This window comes from Solanum tuberosum, unplaced genomic scaffold (genome assembly GCF_000226075.1).
Source record: "Solanum tuberosum cultivar DM 1-3 516 R44 unplaced genomic scaffold, SolTub_3.0 scf00213, whole genome shotgun sequence".
Lineage (NCBI taxonomy): Eukaryota > Viridiplantae > Streptophyta > Magnoliopsida > Solanales > Solanaceae > Solanum > Solanum tuberosum.
Genome location: NW_006239141.1, coordinates 860361 through 878827, shown reverse-complemented (window position 1 = coordinate 878827; position 18467 = coordinate 860361). Strand labels below are relative to the sequence as shown.

The 18467-nt window shown below is 34.3% G+C and overlaps 2 protein-coding genes and 1 long non-coding RNA gene across 3 annotated transcripts; all 3 read right to left on the bottom strand.

The window, feature by feature from the left end:
* Nucleotides 1–2536: 2536 nt before the first annotated feature.
* Nucleotides 2537–3697, bottom strand: LOC102586977 (F-box protein At5g62510-like). The gene has a single exon (XM_006356284.1). The coding sequence runs from the start codon at nt 3695–3697 to the stop codon at nt 2537–2539; it is 1161 nt and encodes a 386-aa protein (XP_006356346.1).
* Nucleotides 3698–12495: 8798 nt separating this feature from the next.
* LOC107062296 (F-box/kelch-repeat protein At3g23880-like) lies at nt 12496–15109 on the bottom strand. The gene is made up of 4 exons (XM_015312795.1): nt 15076–15109; nt 14240–14308; nt 13907–13929; nt 12496–13386 (listed from the first exon to the last, which is right to left on the bottom strand). Exons 1-4 carry the CDS (start codon nt 15107–15109, stop codon nt 12496–12498), a joined length of 1017 nt encoding a protein of 338 aa, XP_015168281.1.
* A 1110-nt stretch (nt 15110–16219) lies between these two features.
* LOC107062292 (uncharacterized) lies at nt 16220–18442 on the bottom strand. Its single transcript, XR_001474545.1, has 2 exons — nt 17980–18442; nt 16220–16258 (listed from the first exon to the last, which is right to left on the bottom strand). It is a non-coding gene; the product is annotated as an uncharacterized lncRNA (long non-coding RNA).
* Nucleotides 18443–18467: the final 25 nt, after the last annotated feature.

The following is an 18467-nucleotide window of genomic DNA, read 5'->3' as shown; positions in this document are numbered from 1 at the left end:
AATCAGTTTTCGCAAGGTTTAGTTATTGATGTGTCCCAAATGTTCATGCCATAAACATTTAGACTCAAGCAAGTAAGAAGAAGCATAATCTTTATTCATATCAACTGCAATTACATTGAGTTTGAAGAGGCCGTCAATGAGGTAACCTTTTCCTACATACATCTCATTATTACTTACAACTTTATCAGAAACAAATACACATTTGAATCCATTCTTGGTAAGAACTGGTATAGAAACTAAGTTCTTTCGCAATTCCGGAACATATAAGACCTTGTTCAAAGTCACCACCTTGCCCGAGGTAATCTTTAATTGGACCTTGCCAGTTCCATCAACCTTTGTAGTAGCAGAGTTCGTCATAAATAACTTCTCGTCTGCTGGTACTGGAGTATATGATGCAAATAATTCTTTGTTGGCACAAACATGGTATGAGGCACCAGAATCTATCCACCATTCTCTTGGATTTCCAACCAAGTTACATTCTGAAAGCATTGCACAGAGATCATCCATCTCTTATTTGGATTTAGCCAAATTTGCTTGATCCTTCTTCTTGTCCTTCTTGGGACCCCGACATTCAGTAGCCATATGACCACGTTTGCCACAATTGAAGCAGTTTCCGTTGAATTTCTTCTTAGGAGGATTGCTCTTTGGACCAGATGTTTTCTTTCTTTTCTTTGATTTTGTGGGATCTTCTTCAACAATATTTACTCCAAATATTACTAATTGCTCTTTGGACCATATGCTTTCTTTCTTTTCTTTGATTTTGTGGGATCTTCTTCAACAATATTTACTCCAGATATTGCTGAATTACCACGTGACCTCTTTTCTACAACCTTGTTGTTCTCTTCGATTCTCAGCCTTACCATGAGATCTTCAACAGTCATCTCCTTGCGTTTATGTTTCAAGTAGTTTTTGAAATCCTTCCACAACGGAGGTAACTTTTCAATAATGGCTGCCACTTGAAAAACATCATTCACAATCAATCCTACATTAAAGATTATGTGACTATTAAGAATAGACTTAATATGTTCAACATAGGCATTAAATAAATTTATATCTTCAGCAAGGAGATCATGGATTATGACCTGCAATTCTTGACTTTGGGTGACGACGGTCTTACTGTCTATCATCTTATAGTCCAAGGACTTTGCCACAATGAACTTATTCATTCCGGCCTTCTCTGTTTTGTACTTCTATTCTAAAGCATCCCAGAGTTCTTTTGAGGTCTTGACACTACTGTACACATTGTACATTGCAAGGCCACTAAGAATATAGCTTTTACACAAAAAATCTGAACGCTTCCATGCTTCTGTTACCAAGAATTGTTCTTCGTCCGGAGTTTCATCCGACATGATAGGAACGTTCTCGCTAATGAACCTCTGCAGACTCAACGTAGTTAGATAGAAAAACATCTTCTGCTGCCATCTCTTGGAGTCGACTCCAGAAAACTTTGCAGGTTTCTCAGCCGGTGCAAGGGCAATAGTTGAACGATTGTGTGCAACCGATGTTATTGCAGCACTCACTGTTCCAACATTTACTTGACTTGAATTTGTCATTTTTCTGTCACAAATTGAAGACAATTTTAGTGTGTGAGATACTAACAGTAAAGAATAAATCCTTACACAGCCTATTTCTAATTTAACGATTAAGTTTTTATGTTCTTTTAATCGTTAATCGAATGAATTTTAAAATTCAAACAGAGTAGAAAACCATAAAGGTTTTAATCTCCAGAAACCTCAAATACAGAAACCAATTAAATTTCTTAAGTTTGTTATCTCCTATATTCAGGTTAGCAAAACATAGAAACCAAAAAAGATGAAACAGACAGAAAATAATAATCCGAGTCCACATAACCCACTGTGGTTCCTTAAGAAATTTAATCCCCTCAAGTACCCGAGGTTACAGATTAATTCCTCCCAAGATAAAACGGATTAACTATTACAGAAATGACTTTTCATTTTCCCTCCAAAAATTGGTTCCCCCACATTTTCCATTTTTCTCTTCTTATTTTCCATTCACACCTTGCTAAAACCCAACACTTTTCTTTTTCCAAAATCCCTATTAACAAAAAATATACTCTTTTACCTCCTCCAATACTCTAATTACCTTTTTTTTCGCGCTTCTAAAATCTTAATACAGGAGCAGAAAATCACTTGAGTGTAAGGAAAGGAAACAAGCCACACGAAAAAAAAAAACTCTCAAAATTATATGATCAAGAAAACTTGTAAGTACAAAAGGAGAAAGAGGAGGGGGTGGGTGGGGTATGATAAAAAAATGTCACAGAATAAGAGAGTGCCCCCACGAGACAAAGCTGCCTTTCCATGTCTACTTTTTATTCAATAATAGTACAAAGATGACTGATCCAAACAATTTTTAAGCTCAAACACAATGTTATAAGAAGGTAAGAGATAAGAACTAATGTCACAATAGTACAGGTAAATCATTTTTTTTCCTGTTTTTCAATTTTTATCACTATAATATTCTGTATGTCAAATCTCTAAGATGAGACCTCATCCATTGGTATGGTATAGAAGTAGTGTTAAATTTGCTCGACTGCATTATCCTCACCCTGAGTCTCGTTTCCTCTCTTTATTGGAACTAGGCTCTCCTTGTAATTGAAAACCCAACAGCCAGCAATGAAAAGGTCCAGCTGAAATCCAAGATCTGTAACTCGTCTTGTTGTAGGGTCATATAGCACCAGCTGTGAAGTTTTTGTGATCTCGAAAACCATCTTATCGTTATCCGAGATGTTGAGAGGCCAATGAGCATCTATATGAGGTTGAATAGTAAGAAATTTGGACCAATTTCCCTCTTGTTTCATTACCCACGCATTGTATATGGATGTCATTGGTTTGCCTGGATCACCGGTTAACATAGCAAGTAAGCCGCCATGCAATGTAAGTGTCCCACAATGTTCACTTGGAATATCTGGGACTTGTATCTTCCCAAACTGTTCGCTGCCCATGTCAAAAGAGCGAATCGTGTATATATCATCAAGGCCCCTACAAAGCCAATAATAAACCCTGTTGAGATAAGTGGCATCAAGTGGTGCATACAAGGTAGAACTGGGAGGGAATTCAGGAGTAAGGTGTTTCCATGAATTGTTGCATGAGGAATAGACACAGGCATAGACACGATTATTAGCACCTTGTCCCGGCATATCCCAGAACACTCGAATCCATACAACCTTATAATCTAGAGTCAACAGGTCAAATCCCAATCCAAACTGATGATCATGGTTTGTGAAAAAGCCCTCAATCTCAAAAGGCACAGGAGGCAGAGTCCTGAACTCTTTGGTGGCAAGATTCCACAAACCCAAGCAGACATCGTCTCCATAAAACTTCTTCTGCACTAAGAATAAGCCATCAACTGGACCAGCAACACACGTGAAATGAGTGATCCTCGGAAGCTGAAGGAGAATTTTTTGTTCAGGGGTCACACCTGGAACAGTTTCTTTAGGGAGCAAGGAGAATGCAACAGACTTTACGATGGGGTGTACTTCACGTGCTACTTTCAAGTTGCAAACAAGGAGACGGGCACAATTGTTCTTGTGATGAAAATATTTTTCTATGAAACTCGGACTTTTGATGAGAGCACACCAGTGCTTGCGCACACATTTGAAACGCAAGAGTGATTCCACGGGCAATCTCAATAGAATATCAATTACTACATCTTCTGGTAAAGGACGGTGACCATCCATACTGGTGGAAATATAAGTAAAATGAGACAACTTATAAACATATTGAAAGAGAACAGATCTAGAAACATGCATTAATAGAACACATATTGCAACGAAAAGATCAAGCAGCAGCATTACCATGTGAAATAGTAAATTCGACTGATCAATAATCAGGGCCAAATTAAGAGGAGACAAAGTAAAGAAGTGGTCATATGGTTTTCTAGAGCAATTTTGCATGCAATTTAAATACCATTTTTCAACTATAATATTAATCGACAAACCCTTGGAAATGGAACAATTTTTAAATGCAAAAGATGGAAAGAATTAAAAAGAATTAGCATAAACAAAAACAATGGCAGCAAAACCCTATATCCCCAAATAGGACAAATTCAGATTCAAATTCAAAATAAATAATCTAACCTTATAAGCTGATGAAGAAGAAGTGGCAAAAATTGATTGAGTGGTGTTTTAGAAATAGCTCAACAGTTGACTACTTCCTCACACTTCTTTTGTCATTTTATTTTATACAACTCCTCTTAATTCCTTTTATCTAGGGTTTTAATTACCTTTGGGCTCACCAAGGCCTTCTTAAGAGGTTTTGGGCTCGAGTCTTCTTAGCTATAAAATCATCTCTGTTAGGGAGCGCTTTAATCATAATGTGAAATTTTTCGGCGGAAATCCTAATTTAGTATTAATTTTTATATAATATTTTGTTGGTAAAATATTATATTATTAACAAATATGGTTTTTCTCTACATTATGTTCTCGCATGAGAAAGAGTGTGATATATATATATATATATGATTATTTTTTATTTTTTTGGGGGGAGGAGGGGGGTGTATTTGGAGTCTTTTAGCCACGGTTCGAAGCGCTGGTGTATCTCTTTTAGCCACAGTTCGAGACCCTGATGTATGTTTTTTGGCTATGGTTCGAGGCCCTAGATTATCTCTATTCACCTCGGTTCGAATCCTGACATGTGGTTCATTTGGGTTCTCCGGGGTGCCTGCCAAAGTTTGAGTCTAGAATTAACCATTTCAGTTCTTGAAGCTTTTAATCTAGCTAGTGTTATCCGTAGCACTTCTATGTACTTATCAAGCTTATGTGGGTCCAAACTCGGTTGAGTTATTTACTTTCCTATTGCGCACGAGTATACATACCTTTGTGCTTATAGGGGTCCAGTTAGTTGCTTTACTTTACTACTTCATTCTTTCTAAACTCGTGAGCCATATATGTAGACTTTCAGTTATTGTTTTGTTCATTTGACCTCTATTTACCCTTACTTTTATATTTTTCATATTGTTTTTACTTTCGAGGCTCAGTTGACCTATGATACCTACTAGGAACCTGTTGTTTTGATATTCATGCTACACTCCACATTTATATTTTTGATGTAGTTCTAAGCGCTAGCTGACAACGATGATCCAAGCCTATGTACTGTGGAGATCTTCTGAGATGAAGGGTGAGCTGATGGCGTCCTAGTTCGACTTATCTCCATATGTATATAGTTTTTGACTTGTCTTTTGTATTTGAGACAAGTCTGTACTTTTTGGTCCACTTTTGGGACTTGCACTCTTGTAGTAGCTTTGTACTTTTGTCCTTGCTTTTGTATATATTGATGTTGTATCAAACACAGAGATAAACACAAATTTCCATTTGAAGTCTTCCCATTTCCTAGTAAAGAAGTGGTGATTTGCTTTTCTAATATTTTCATTAGGTAATTAATGTTTTTCTTTTTGTATTTTCAACGTGGAATGTTTCTAGTGCAACTTGTTTTCCCTACTTTCATCACCGAAGTAATTTAATCACTTTTAAGGAGTTTATTTTCTAGAGAAAATAGTATTTTCTAAACATTTGACCAACGAAAAAAGAGAAAATTGGAAAACATGTACCGAACACACCCTACATCAATTTTGAAATAGAAAGAGAGTACAATGAAAAGTGAAAAATGGTGAAAGGGGATATATATGTGCGATCTAATTTAAGAGCAAAAGCATAACGTACAGAAAGAGAGCATCAAAACACAAATACAGAAAATTTAAATCTAACATGAGGAAGAAGAGCCCAAAATGAGAAATGAGAGTAGTGAAGAAGAGGCCAAAAGCTTGTCAATTTATACTACCTACTAATTTTATTTAGGACCAAAAATTTCAAAAGTATTTTTTCTTAGATTTTGTGTCTAGTCAAAAGAATGTCATTACACCTAAGCCCGTTTTCTCAGCTTGTTAAATTTTCATTATTGCCTCTATTGCAAGAGTTTGTATATATATATATATATATACTAGGTAATTTGTCTGTGCTTCGCGCGGTCATAAATAATAATTACATTAAACTTGCAAATAATGCTTTACTAATATCCATACATTAAAAAATGGAAAAAAGTGTGTTCTTAAAATAATATTAGCAATATTCCAGCATGAATTTGATTATTTGTCATTATCACATAATTCAAGAACCTTTAATGAATGAATTATTCATAAATAATAAATCATTGGTTATATAATCAACAGTAAAAGGAAAATAAATAAGAAAATAAGAATATATATACAAAGGCATTTCATAAGAAAAAAAACACATTTAAGTTGCATAGATTTTACAATTGTGATATATGTCTAAGGAAAAAAATTCAAAAATTTGTTAACAGATTCAAAGAAGTACGCTTGAACATGAAAGCAATTATAACTTTTGAACTTGCATAATGAATTTCTTCAATTGATAAGTGAGAAACTTCGTATCTATGTAAAAATAGATAATATGTAAGCTTATATATAGTACTTTTAAGTTATAGAATTTTACATTGAATATCAAAACATGAACTCTTGAAATTGAGTACAATAATTATTTTCTACACAATGAATATACCTATTGTATGTGTATATGTTCAATATAACCGGAGACAATAACTTTGAAGAAACATAAACAACAGAGTTTAAACATGTACTCAAAAATAACAATTAATATCAAAGAATATGTCCAACATTACTAAGTTTGTCACACCCCGAGCCTACACCATGGACGTGGACGGCACTCGAGAACCATTGATGGCCCCAAGCGAACCCTTGGCCTGGCTTTCTTACTCAGTGGAAGACTTTACTCAAGATAAATACTTTTAAAATAGTACACTAAACTGCTCAATAAATAACTGAGAATGTAATAAATAACATCACTGCCAAAGTGGCAACTCAAGTCTAAACTTAACTGAAAAGGAAAAGTAAAGACTCATGAACTAACATCACTAACTCTGTCTATGAAGCCTCTAAGCTCTGAGGGATGTCGGGACAAGACCCCCGATCATCCTTACAACTGAAATAAGCAATCAATAAAACAAAACATAACCAAAGGGATCCTCCGGAAAGCAAGGAGGCTCACCAACTGACTCTGAGTGCTCAACTGGATCAACGATGCACTGGATGTTGATCTTGGTTACCTGTATCTGCATCATAAAACGATACAGGCCAACTAGCATCAGTACATTGAATGTATGAGTATGCAAGTTGGATTGCTAAACATAACATAGACTTGAAAGAAATCTGAAGAAACAAACCTGGTCTCAACTGAACTGAACTGAACTGATTTCAATATAAATCAGTGTAAATAAATGCAGTATAAAGAAAAGCTTTAAAACATGGTTTTCAACTCTGTGTATTTAGAAATACAATAATAACTCTATATGTATGCAAAGATACAATATGAACTTTATTTGTATATGAAAATACAAATATTTCTGATGTATATAAAAATACAAAATGCTGTTGTGGGAGTTTCTCTAACCAACAATCATCACTTAAGAGCTATCCTGATGATACAACATTTTGCCTCATGCTGCCACGGCCGTCCTATACCTTGCCATGAGTATAGAACCTGAACTACTAAGTGGATCCACTAGTCTATGCTAAAAGGCACTAAGGAATCATCTAAAAAGTATGACCCTTTTCTACCCATGGTGGCTACATAGTTTATGGTGGCTCGGAGTTTTTTGAACTCTCTCCCATATCGGTGCTCAATACTACTCCTAAAATATACTAGCTCTTTATGTTTTAAAAAAAATACTTATTTCTCTAGTTTGAGATAATTGCTCAAAACTTAGCTCAAAGGCTATCTTGGAAATCTCAGTTTCCTCTCTTGCTTAATTGTGAAAGCATTTACTCTTTAACTGAAAAACTAGCTCAAAGGCTCTTTACAGAAAAACTAGCTCAAAGGTTCTTTACTAAAAAACTAGCTCAAAGGCTCTTTACTGAAAAACTAGCTCAAAGGCTCTTTACTGAAATCAAGGTTTCCTTTCTTGTTTAAATGTGAAACATTTTACTCTTTGGGAATACATTGTCCCGACATACTCTTTTGAAGAAATGAACTTCAAACTTTACTCTTTACTCAACTCAAAACTCAAGTCTTAAAACAAAGTTAAAACATTTGTAAAAAGACTCTTGGAAGACTCTATAAACTTCTCTTGACTTGACTCTTAACTTCTCCTCGAATTGAATTATGGATTCAAGGATTGTGATTTGTGATAGGAAAGATCTCATGATGTTTAGAAATGATTTTAGATAGCTAAACATGAGAAAAGATCAAGAAATCACTGCCTAAAAGCTAGTCCGCGACGCGGAGATGTATTTAAATTTTGGTTGCGAAAATAATTTTTGAGGCAAAATGGTCCGTGACCGCTCTGCGACGCGAGGGAGGATTTTCCAAATCTGAGGAACATGTCCGCGACTTGGTACCCAGATTTGGCCGACTTGTTCCTTCTTTGTTTTCCAGCCCCAATTCGCCTAATTTCAATTCATTTTCTCTATATCTCCTTAGATTCAGGTACCCACAACATATACACAAGAATCTAACTCAAAGAAACTCTAATAATCAATCTTAAACTCTCAAGAACTCCTCAATCTCATCCCAAATTCAAGAACGAAAGCAATTCAAGAATACAACTCAAGGACATCAAATTCTCAATCTCTTTAAGATGAAATTACATTGAATAAAACATGTTTGGCACGTGGGTGAACGAACCCAACGCTGTGTGAACTCACATACCTCGTAGGGATCACCCCTTGACGAAATCCACAAGCGATTTGTGAAGATCTTGACGATTCTTGCTTCCTTTCCTCCTTTCTCCTCTTCTTTTATCTTTTCTCAAAACCCTTACTCTTTTTCCAAAAGCGTAAATGACTAAGATCAGTTTAGACCCCCATTAATTACCCAAAAATGAAATAAAATAATTGGGTAAAGAAAACACCATAATGCCCCTCTAAAATCCAGATTGGACATTTTCTTATTTGAACAGGCCAACTTTCAATGGGTATAACTCACTCATACGAACTCGGAATAGCGTAAACTCGGTGGTGTTGGAAATATTATTCCAAGATATTTCCTACGATATCTGGAAACACACCTAGCTCATCCTGAGCTACGAGTTATGGTCATTTGAAGTTGACCAAAAACTCAAACTTAACTTAACCAATTTTCCAGATTTTTATTATTTCCAAAAATCACTCTTTCTAATTCTAGCTCTTTCTAGTTCTTTTAATTTATGAGATGTTAAAAAATAGAATGAAATAGAAAGGAAAAAATCGAGTCTACTGAAAGCACATTGTATCCTAAAGAAAACTATTCCCCTCCAATACCTGAGGTTTAAAGAATTAGATCCTCTCATAATGGAAAGATTTTATTCATTAACGTATTGATACAAAAACAATGGTGTGAGTAAGCCACTCAACAGGAGCAAAGTACACGAATATTTAATTTTGTAGAAGAAGAATAAGTTTAGAATTTTCGTTGTTTTAAAATGAGAGGAAATTCCTCTATTTATAGAAAAAAAATGGTAGTGTGAACAAATGCTTATGTGCCTTATCGGAAATGTCACGACTATTTGGAAAAGTCACAACCCTTCGAAAAGCTCACAACCTTTCATAAAAGTCACAACTTTTCATGAAAGGGGAAGACTAGTTTTGGAAATAAATAAACTAAAAGGGAATCCTTGTTTGTGGTGGCGCCACGTAGACGAGCCTAGAGTTCTCTTTATATATATATATATATATAACCTTAAAAGCATAAAATCCTAAACTGAATGTTGAATTACTATAATACTACAATTAAAAATACTCAATTTATTCTATTTATTAATTTAATTATTTGTATTACATTAAATGTAGATACCCTTTCATATTAAAGGTTGTGATTTTCTCAAAGAGATGTGACTTTTCCAAAGGGTTGCGATTTTTTCTGATGGGTTTTGACATTTTTGATGAGTTGTGACTTTTTCGAAGGATTATGCCTTTTCCGATGAGTTGTGCCTTTTGCAAAAGGTTGTGATATTTCTGACGAGCAGTGACTTTTTCGAAAGGTTGTAACTTTTCTGATAAGGAACAAGTAGCACCTATTAATACAACTATTTGTCAGCTATAAATAGAGGGTTTCCTCTCACTTTTAAACTACAATTTTAAAAATGTTTTCTACTCTTCTTTTTCTTAAAAAATCTGAGGGTTATTTGCAATAGTTGATTACGTTCAAAATTCAACAAAATTCGAGGTACCACATAAGAAAGTGTTGGTGAACAAATTGTAGCAAATTATTCATAAAGTCACTCGTATTTTCATTACGATTTCCGTGAGTTAACAATGACGAAATGTTGTGGGGAAGACAATAATAATAAACAAATATGAATAAAGTCACATGAGTTGGGTAAGATATTTCTTTTTTATTTTTTTACCCTCAAATGAAGCAGTTTATTTCTGATTTTGCTAAAACATCGGGCATCAGCGTAGTCCATTGAATCATTAGTTTTGATGTTAAATCCACTATTTTAAAAATAGATTTTACTTTTATTTATAATATGATAATATAGACATGATAATAATTATTTTTTAATAGATATGTAAGTAAAAATTAACGAAGAAAGTAAAGTGTTGGTGACAAGAGATTTTAATCAAATGGAACTCTATAGTGAATATAGCATGAACATATATTTTCATCTTCCTTCTTCATTGGCTTTGTATCGTTTCATATATTTTTTTCCTATTATTTTGTGATCATTTTAATTTGAGAAAATTTTATGTCACAAGATACACTCCATGTTCGCTATATAAAAATGTTAAATTACTTGGATGAGTACCTTTTAATAAATAATTATTAATTTTAGCGATACTTTTTATTTATTACCATTTTTAGCAATACTATGTTAAATCTGCAATATGTATTAAAAGTGAATTATGTATGCCATATATATGTATTATAATTGTTTTTTAAAATATATTATACTTATACACATTGTATTATAAGTGTATTAAAATATGTTATAAATGTATTATCCATCAATAAAACTTGTATTATATGTGAATAATAAATTGTTCTTTGTAATATGTATTAAAAACCTATGTGGGCACATATTTATGGGATATGGAGATTGCTACTAAAAACCCTAACTACTAACGTGTTGATTTCCATCTCATGAATTTAAGGCCGAACCAATCGGTGACCCCCTAAAAGTGATCAAATGAGAAAAAAATGTTATTGCTATAAATGCTAAATATTTTTTTAATGTTGTATATTTATGTAAGTTTCCCTAATAAAAATAGATAAGAAAATAGTGATTGATCATAAATAATCTTAAATCAAATTAAAGATTCTATAAACAATACTTTAAATTTTATTCATCTATTAATTTTTATTAATTGAAAAAGTTTAATATTCTATATCACGATACAACTTCTATAAGATACTAGATACTTTCATTAGACAATAACTATATGATATGTATGGGGAGGAAAAAGGAGAAGACTATAATTCTACAAAGATAAGGTAGAAATTTAAAGAAATGAAACATTTTTCACCAAATGTGATGTTGTTCATATATTAAAATTAAATTATGCTACTGAAATATATATGTATATCTAAAACAAAGAATTGGTCAAGCTAAATATTTGACATACACTCAAACCTCAATTTAATCATCATTCGTTGTAACAATAAAGTACCTTTTTATTGTAGAATTACCTCTCTATGATAGTCTTACTCAAATATTAATTGGTAAAAGATAGATTACGTAGAAAGAGAAAATATTAAAATATTTATGGTAATCCTTATTAGTGTCATGCACATACTAAATTTGAAGTATGAATAGTTGTGACTTTTCCGGAGGGTTGTAATTTTTCAAAGGGCTGTGACTTTTCCGAAGGGTTGTGCCTTTTCCGAAGAGTTGTGACTTTTGCAAAAGGTTGTGATTTTTTCGATGAGCACTGACTTTTTTGAAAGGTTGTAACTTTTATGATAAGGAACAATTAGCATATATTCATACTACTATTTGTTAGCTATAAATAGAGGGTTTCTATCACTTGTAATCTACAATTTTTGAAAGTTTTCTACTCTTCTTCTTCTTAAAAAATCTAAGGGTTATTTGCAACAATTGATTAAGTTCAAAATTCAACGAAATTCGAGGTACCATATAACAAAGAGTTGTTGAACAAATTGTAGCAAATCATTCATAAATTTACACTCGTATTTTTTCTTATGATTTTCATGAGTTAACAGTGACAAAAAGTTGTGGGAAAGACAATAATAATAAAAAAATATGAAAAAATTCACATAATTCAGCAGTTTTACCATGCTATCAAGCGTAAGAAAGAAATCAAGCAGCAGTTTTACCATGTTATCAAACTTAGCAAAAAAAAGTAAATTACACATTTGGCCAATAATTCAGCAAGTAGTCAAATGTATGAAACAAATAAACTTTATGTTCTTATCAATGACCAAAGTATAAATAGGACATGATGAATGAGTAGAAGCCAATAACCCAATAGTAATAGGTTCATCCAGCTAATATATCAGCACTATTACTCAGAAAATGAAAGATCAGAGGGGGGAAATTGGTTTTCAATTCTTGACATCATTCGTCCACCTAATAGTTGTACTACTTCATTTGCTCGATCAGTATTATCCTGGTCTTGAGACTCATTTCCTTTCGTAATTAGGGCTAGGCTCTCCTTATAATTGAAAACACAACAGCCAATAAGCTTCAGCTGAATTCCAAGATCCGTAACTTGACTTGTGGTAGGGTCATATAGCACCAGCTGTGAAGTTTCTGTGAGGTCAAAAACAATCTTATCATTCTCCCAAATACCTTTAGGCAAATGAGCAGCTTCTATACAAGGTTGAACAGTAAACACTTTGGACCAACTTCCCTCTTGTTTCATTTCATATATGGATGTCATAGACTTATCACTGACTAACATTGCAAGCGAGTCGCCACACGATGTAAGCCTCACCCAGTGTTTACCTGGAATATTTGGGCCTTGCATCTCCCCAAACTGTTCGCTCCCCATGGCAAATGACTGAATCTTGCATATATTATTATTGCGGCTCCTACAAATCCAATAATAAATCCCGTTGAGATATGTGACGGAATAGGGCAAACCTAAGGTAAAACTGGAAGGGAATTGTAGGTTCTTCCTTGAGTTATCGCATGAGGAATAGACAGAGACAGAATTATGAAGGTAAGAGCCCTGTCCCTGTCCCTGTCCCTGTCCCTGTCCCCGATTATCAAAGAATACTCGAATCCAAACAACCTTATAATCCTGAGTCAACTGGTCAAACCCCAATCCGAATTCATGATCATAGTTACATAAGAAGTGCTCAGTCACAAAAGGCGCAGGAGGCAGAGGCCGGAACTCTCTGGTGGCAGGATTCCACAAACTCAAGCGGTCACCATATCCACAAAAAATTTCCTGCACTAAGAATAAGCCATTAACTGGGCCAGCAAGAATGTTGAAATAATCGACCCTTGGAAGATGAAGGAGAATTTTTTTTTCAGGGGTCACACCCGGAACTATTTTTTCAGGGAGCAAGGAGACTACAGCAGACTGAAAGAGGGTGTGTTCTTCCTCTTCAAATTTCAAGTTGCAAATGAGGAGACGGGAACGATTGTTCTTGTGATGAAAATGCTTCTCTATGAAACTCTCACTTTTGATGAGAGCATATCATGGCTTGCACACACATTTGAAACGCAAGAGTGGTTCCACTGGCAACATCAATAAAATATCAACCACAAGATCTTTTGGTAAAGGACAATAACAATCCATACTGGTGGTCCGTTGCTCCCCAATCTTTTACTGGAAATATAAGCATATCTCTCGTTTAGAATAATAAACAGAATGAGACAACTTACATTCATATTGAAAGAGGACATATTAGAAAACATGCATTTATAGAACAAAAGTGCAACAAGAAATCAAACAGCAATGTTACCATGTGATCCAACTTCTCCAATCCTGTCAAATTAGGACTCACACCCAAAAGCTAGCTCATATGGAGGAAGGTTGCTCAAGCAGGATCTCGTCCCGGTCCAATGTGGGATCATTCTCATCAATTAACACACACATGTATGCTATTTATGTTGATTTCCATAGGAAAGTAAAAATATGGGAATTCATAGTAAATTAGTCATCTGGTTTTCTAGTATTTTCATTAGCCCATCAATTGTTTTGTTTTTGTTCTACACCTCAACAAATTAGCATATGCAACCATTTTGCAGACATAGACATAAGGGTAAATGCCATGTACCGGTTCATCTCAGAATACTCGAATCAATCTCAGAAGGCGCAGAGGCCGGTTTTAGGGATGGCACTCCCTCTGTTAATGTCAATTTCCCTAGAAAAGCGAACAGATGGAAATTCATACAAGACACTGGCCATTTGCTTGTCTAGACTTTTCATTAGCCAATCTTATGCTTTCCTCTACATCTCAGCTTAGCATATACAACAATTATGCAGGTAATTTACGGATGTCAGCTTAGCATCTACATCTCAGCTTAGCATATACAACAATTATGCAGCTTAGCTAAGGATGGTCAAACGGGGGTGGATCCAATTTAATTAAGAGCTAACTCATTACCATTAATGCATAACTACATCTATGTTGGTCGGACTATTCAAAAATATTGCAGGGTACGTTTCAGATCCTCCAAAAGTAATAATGCCTTTTTGGAGGATCTGACATGACTGTGGCAACATTTTTCAGAGATTCCGAATATATTGTACAACTTCAACCTGCAAAACCCTAATTTAAGAGTATAATCCTACATCACTAATAGTACAAATTCAAAACAACAGAAAAGAAGAGGAGTATTTAGAAAGAGAATGAAAGCTAATCTTATAAGGTTGATGAAGAAGAGCCGGTGCGATTGTGAGAAGGGAAAGACTAGGAAAAGTGCAAAAATGAGATGATATCATCTTCCTTCTATGTTAATTTATACAACTCGTATAATCCCTTTTATTTAATGTTTTAAATATTGGTACATAATGTATATAGACACATCTTAGTATAATATACATAGCACAATCATAGGTAGAGATATTTAGGGATTATATAATTTTATTTCTTAGATATATTTACTTGTACACCTACATATAACTCACTCTTGGAATTATATGATAAGGAGATTTTCTCCATTATATCTTTATTTTACATGGTATCAGAGTTGAGTTTATCCCCATTTGGGCTCTCGATTTAACGCTTCACTTGGGCCTGGGCGTGAAGGGGGGCATGGGCGTGAAGGGGGTGTTAGTGTGGGTTAAAGTCTCACATTGATTGGGGAATGGACAGTCAGTCTACTTATATAGATTTGGGCAATCCTCCCCGCATGAACTAGCTTTTAGGGCTGAGTTAGGCCCAGGTGACATATCGTTACATGGTATCGAAGTCGAATTACTTTGGCTCAAAAAATTGGTTGTAAGTAAGATTTAATATAAGGGAGGTATACCTATGGCTTGGGATTTGAATCTCACAGTCGTCCTAGGGGGGATCGTCTCATCCCGATCTATAGAACCTCAGAATATGGCGGCTGACAAGAAAGCTTATGAATCTCACATGCCAACATATTACTTATGGCAATTTCTTTGTTGGAGGCGCGTATTGCTTCCAAATCATACTATTTTTCGAGTTCCACCATCATCTCAATATTTTTGGTCGGAATGTGTTGGTCCCGTGCTCAACAAACCTCGGTTGGCAAGGTTTTAAAACACTCTAGGTTTCGTCGACTTTGTTTTCTTGGGGTAAAATCACTTCCGAATCATACCATTGAAATTGACGATTTTTTGCTTGTCATAAACCCTTCTAAATCCTGAAGCTGAAGAACATTTGAAGAAGCTAATTTCAGGTCCCTGGATTCTTTTCAGGTAAAGGGCAAAAAATATTGCCTAGACTATGCAAAATGGAATAATTCCGGCCTCCCATAAAGAAGTGGACCGTTCCTACCTGTGTGTCACCAAAGTGGATCATTGTTTGCCTTTATAGGTTAGTGGCAGCAGGACAAATTTATACCATTCACAAAGTCCAAGATCAAAAATTCACCCTTTCTCATTGACCCCCTTTAATGGGAGGATCCATTCCCAACATTAGTCCCAAAAAACCATAACATTTGATGATCGCTTCTAAAATTATTTATAGTATAGATTCGCATAATCAAGTAGAATAGAACCATAGTTAGAAAAACAGAAAGCCCCATGAGAAAAGCTCAAAGAAGATAACAAGCTATAGGAAATATCAGCAGAAGTAAGTCTCACCGTTGAAGGGAGTATTATGCAAGGCCAAGATCAGGACCTGCAGCAGAAACAAGAGAGAAAAAATCAAACAGAGCAAAATGAAGTGAGGAAGAGGATTGAATTTACAGTGAAATTTTACAATGACCTACACGCATCATTCCATAAAGATATATGCATACGGACATGGTACTGTATCAAATCTATGGGCCAAATTTTGTTGTACAACTCAGATTACATTGCGCATACTAATTGCAAATGCAGTGTTCGTACTCCTTAGCAGCTTATATAAATACTAGATCCGCCCAACACGCTTGGTTTAATGTAATGATTTTCATTGTAATAGTACAACTTAAGCAGTTAAGTACACTTAGCCACCAAAAGCCTCTATATTAACATAGGCAGAACATGGCAACAGAACAAATCATGTATATCTTTAAATCATATTGACGATCAAATAGTGGTCAAACAAACTGTAAAACCAAAAACTAATTCATCTTGAAGTTAAAAGATAGAAGTATTGAAAACATCCCTGAACTTGGCACAAATTATAAGTTTCATCCTCGAACTATTGATAGACTTAAAAACACTCATCTACTTGACTAACTAGACTTAGATACAACCCCGACCTACCACAAGACATAACAAGTGGTCTCAAACTCTTGCAGGAGCATGAGACTCTTAATAAAAAGCCGAGAAAAGTGTTGAAAACACCCCTAAATTTGACGAGAATATAGGGGTGTATTTCACTTATGATGCAAGATCAGAGGTATATTTAAGTTCACTTAGATGTTTTTAACGTTGTCAATAATTTGGAGATGAAACAAATAATACCGTACACTGTGTTAGCAATATTATAATTTTCAAAAGATTTAGTTACTTTGAGCCAAAGTAAAACATTTAACATGTGACATTTCTACTACTTTGTCATCCAACTCGGTGACCAAGTATTGCCTTACTTGGTGCCAAAGTATTGCCTTTACTTGGTGACCAAGTATTATCTTTACTTGGAGACAAATTAAGTCACTTATTAACATCCTTATCATCTCTATATAAAGATCAATTGTGACTTCACTAAGAGCCAACTAAGTGAGAACATATTACCAAAGAAAAATAGAAAACACTTTCTTTCAATTGTCTTGCTGGTTTTGTAGTATTTATATTTTGTTGGTTCTTGTATCCTCTAATTAATTTAGAGAAGGCTTTCTCAAGTATTATTTATATTTATATTACTTAAGAATATTATTGTAGTAAGTTTTTATCTTAATTATCATATTATTATTTTGATATAATATTTTCCCCATCTATTATATATTTTCCAACACACTGTACAAGACGTATTAATCCGAATAATCCGCACCCCTATTGGATTACCCTCTCTTATCAGTTTCCCAAGCCAAAACAGGTTGCACTTCAAACTGTAACGCAAAAAGAAAAAGAGAAAAATGAAGAAGAGCACATATCTTTGATCTTTTACTTGTCTTTACACTATTGAGAAACAAAACAATCAAAAGAAAACGAACCCATTTCCTATTTCATCTGCTTTTCATTAGCCACCCAATGATTCCTCTACATCAGCAATTTTGCAGGTAAAAACATAATTTAGGGACCATGCAAAAGTAAATACACACCAATTCCAAAAAAAAATTACAAACTAAACAAAATAGAAAAACTTCAACATCAAATCATAGAAGAAACCCTAAGTTCAATGCAAAAAAACCATAAAAGTTGAACAGATAACAGAACCCTATAATAGAAAACTAAAAGAAATTGAAATCTAACCTGAGTATCCCACACAAGAAAAATGTAAACGAGAGGCAAAAATGTCCTCAATTTATTATTTCAACTTTGGTTTAACGGATAAATATTAATGACTTTTACCAACTAGTACAGTATTTCAAGTACTTACAATTTTCTTTATAATCTGTTTGGGAAAGTTTTCAAGGTCAAAAGTGTTTATTTTAAAAAGGTAAAAGTGTTCATTACCCCTGAATTTGAAGCTTTATATTCAGTGTATATCTAAACTATATTCCATTTTAATTATTCTGAACTTGTTTATTCCTCCATCGCGTACACCTTTATTGTCCGTCTGGCGTAGAAATTGACAACAAACTCTAGCAGGCGCGTGAGGAAGTAAATTTTTGCCACTTCATAAAGCTACAACGGTAAAAACACATAAAAATCTCCAATTTTTTAAAATTTTTGGCATCTTTTTAGAACTTTCTCTCTATTCTCTAACTATTTATTCTCCCTAATCCCTTCTCCCTTTT

Coding starts and splice junctions, on each gene's coding strand:
- LOC102586977 (XM_006356284.1), bottom strand. CDS start 3,697: ATGGATGGTCACCGTCCTTTACCAGAAGATGTAGTAATTGATATTCTA.
- LOC107062296 (XM_015312795.1), bottom strand. CDS start 15,109: ATGGAGAAAATCTCCTTATCATATAATTCCAAGA. Junction 14,309..15,075: donor CTTATCATATAATTCCAAGA/GTGAGTTATATG, acceptor TCGCTTTTCTAG/GGAAATTGACATTAACAGAG. Junction 13,930..14,239: donor GCCTTCTGAGATTGATTCGA/GTATTCTGAGAT, acceptor CTAATTTGACAG/GATTGGAGAAGTTGGATCAC.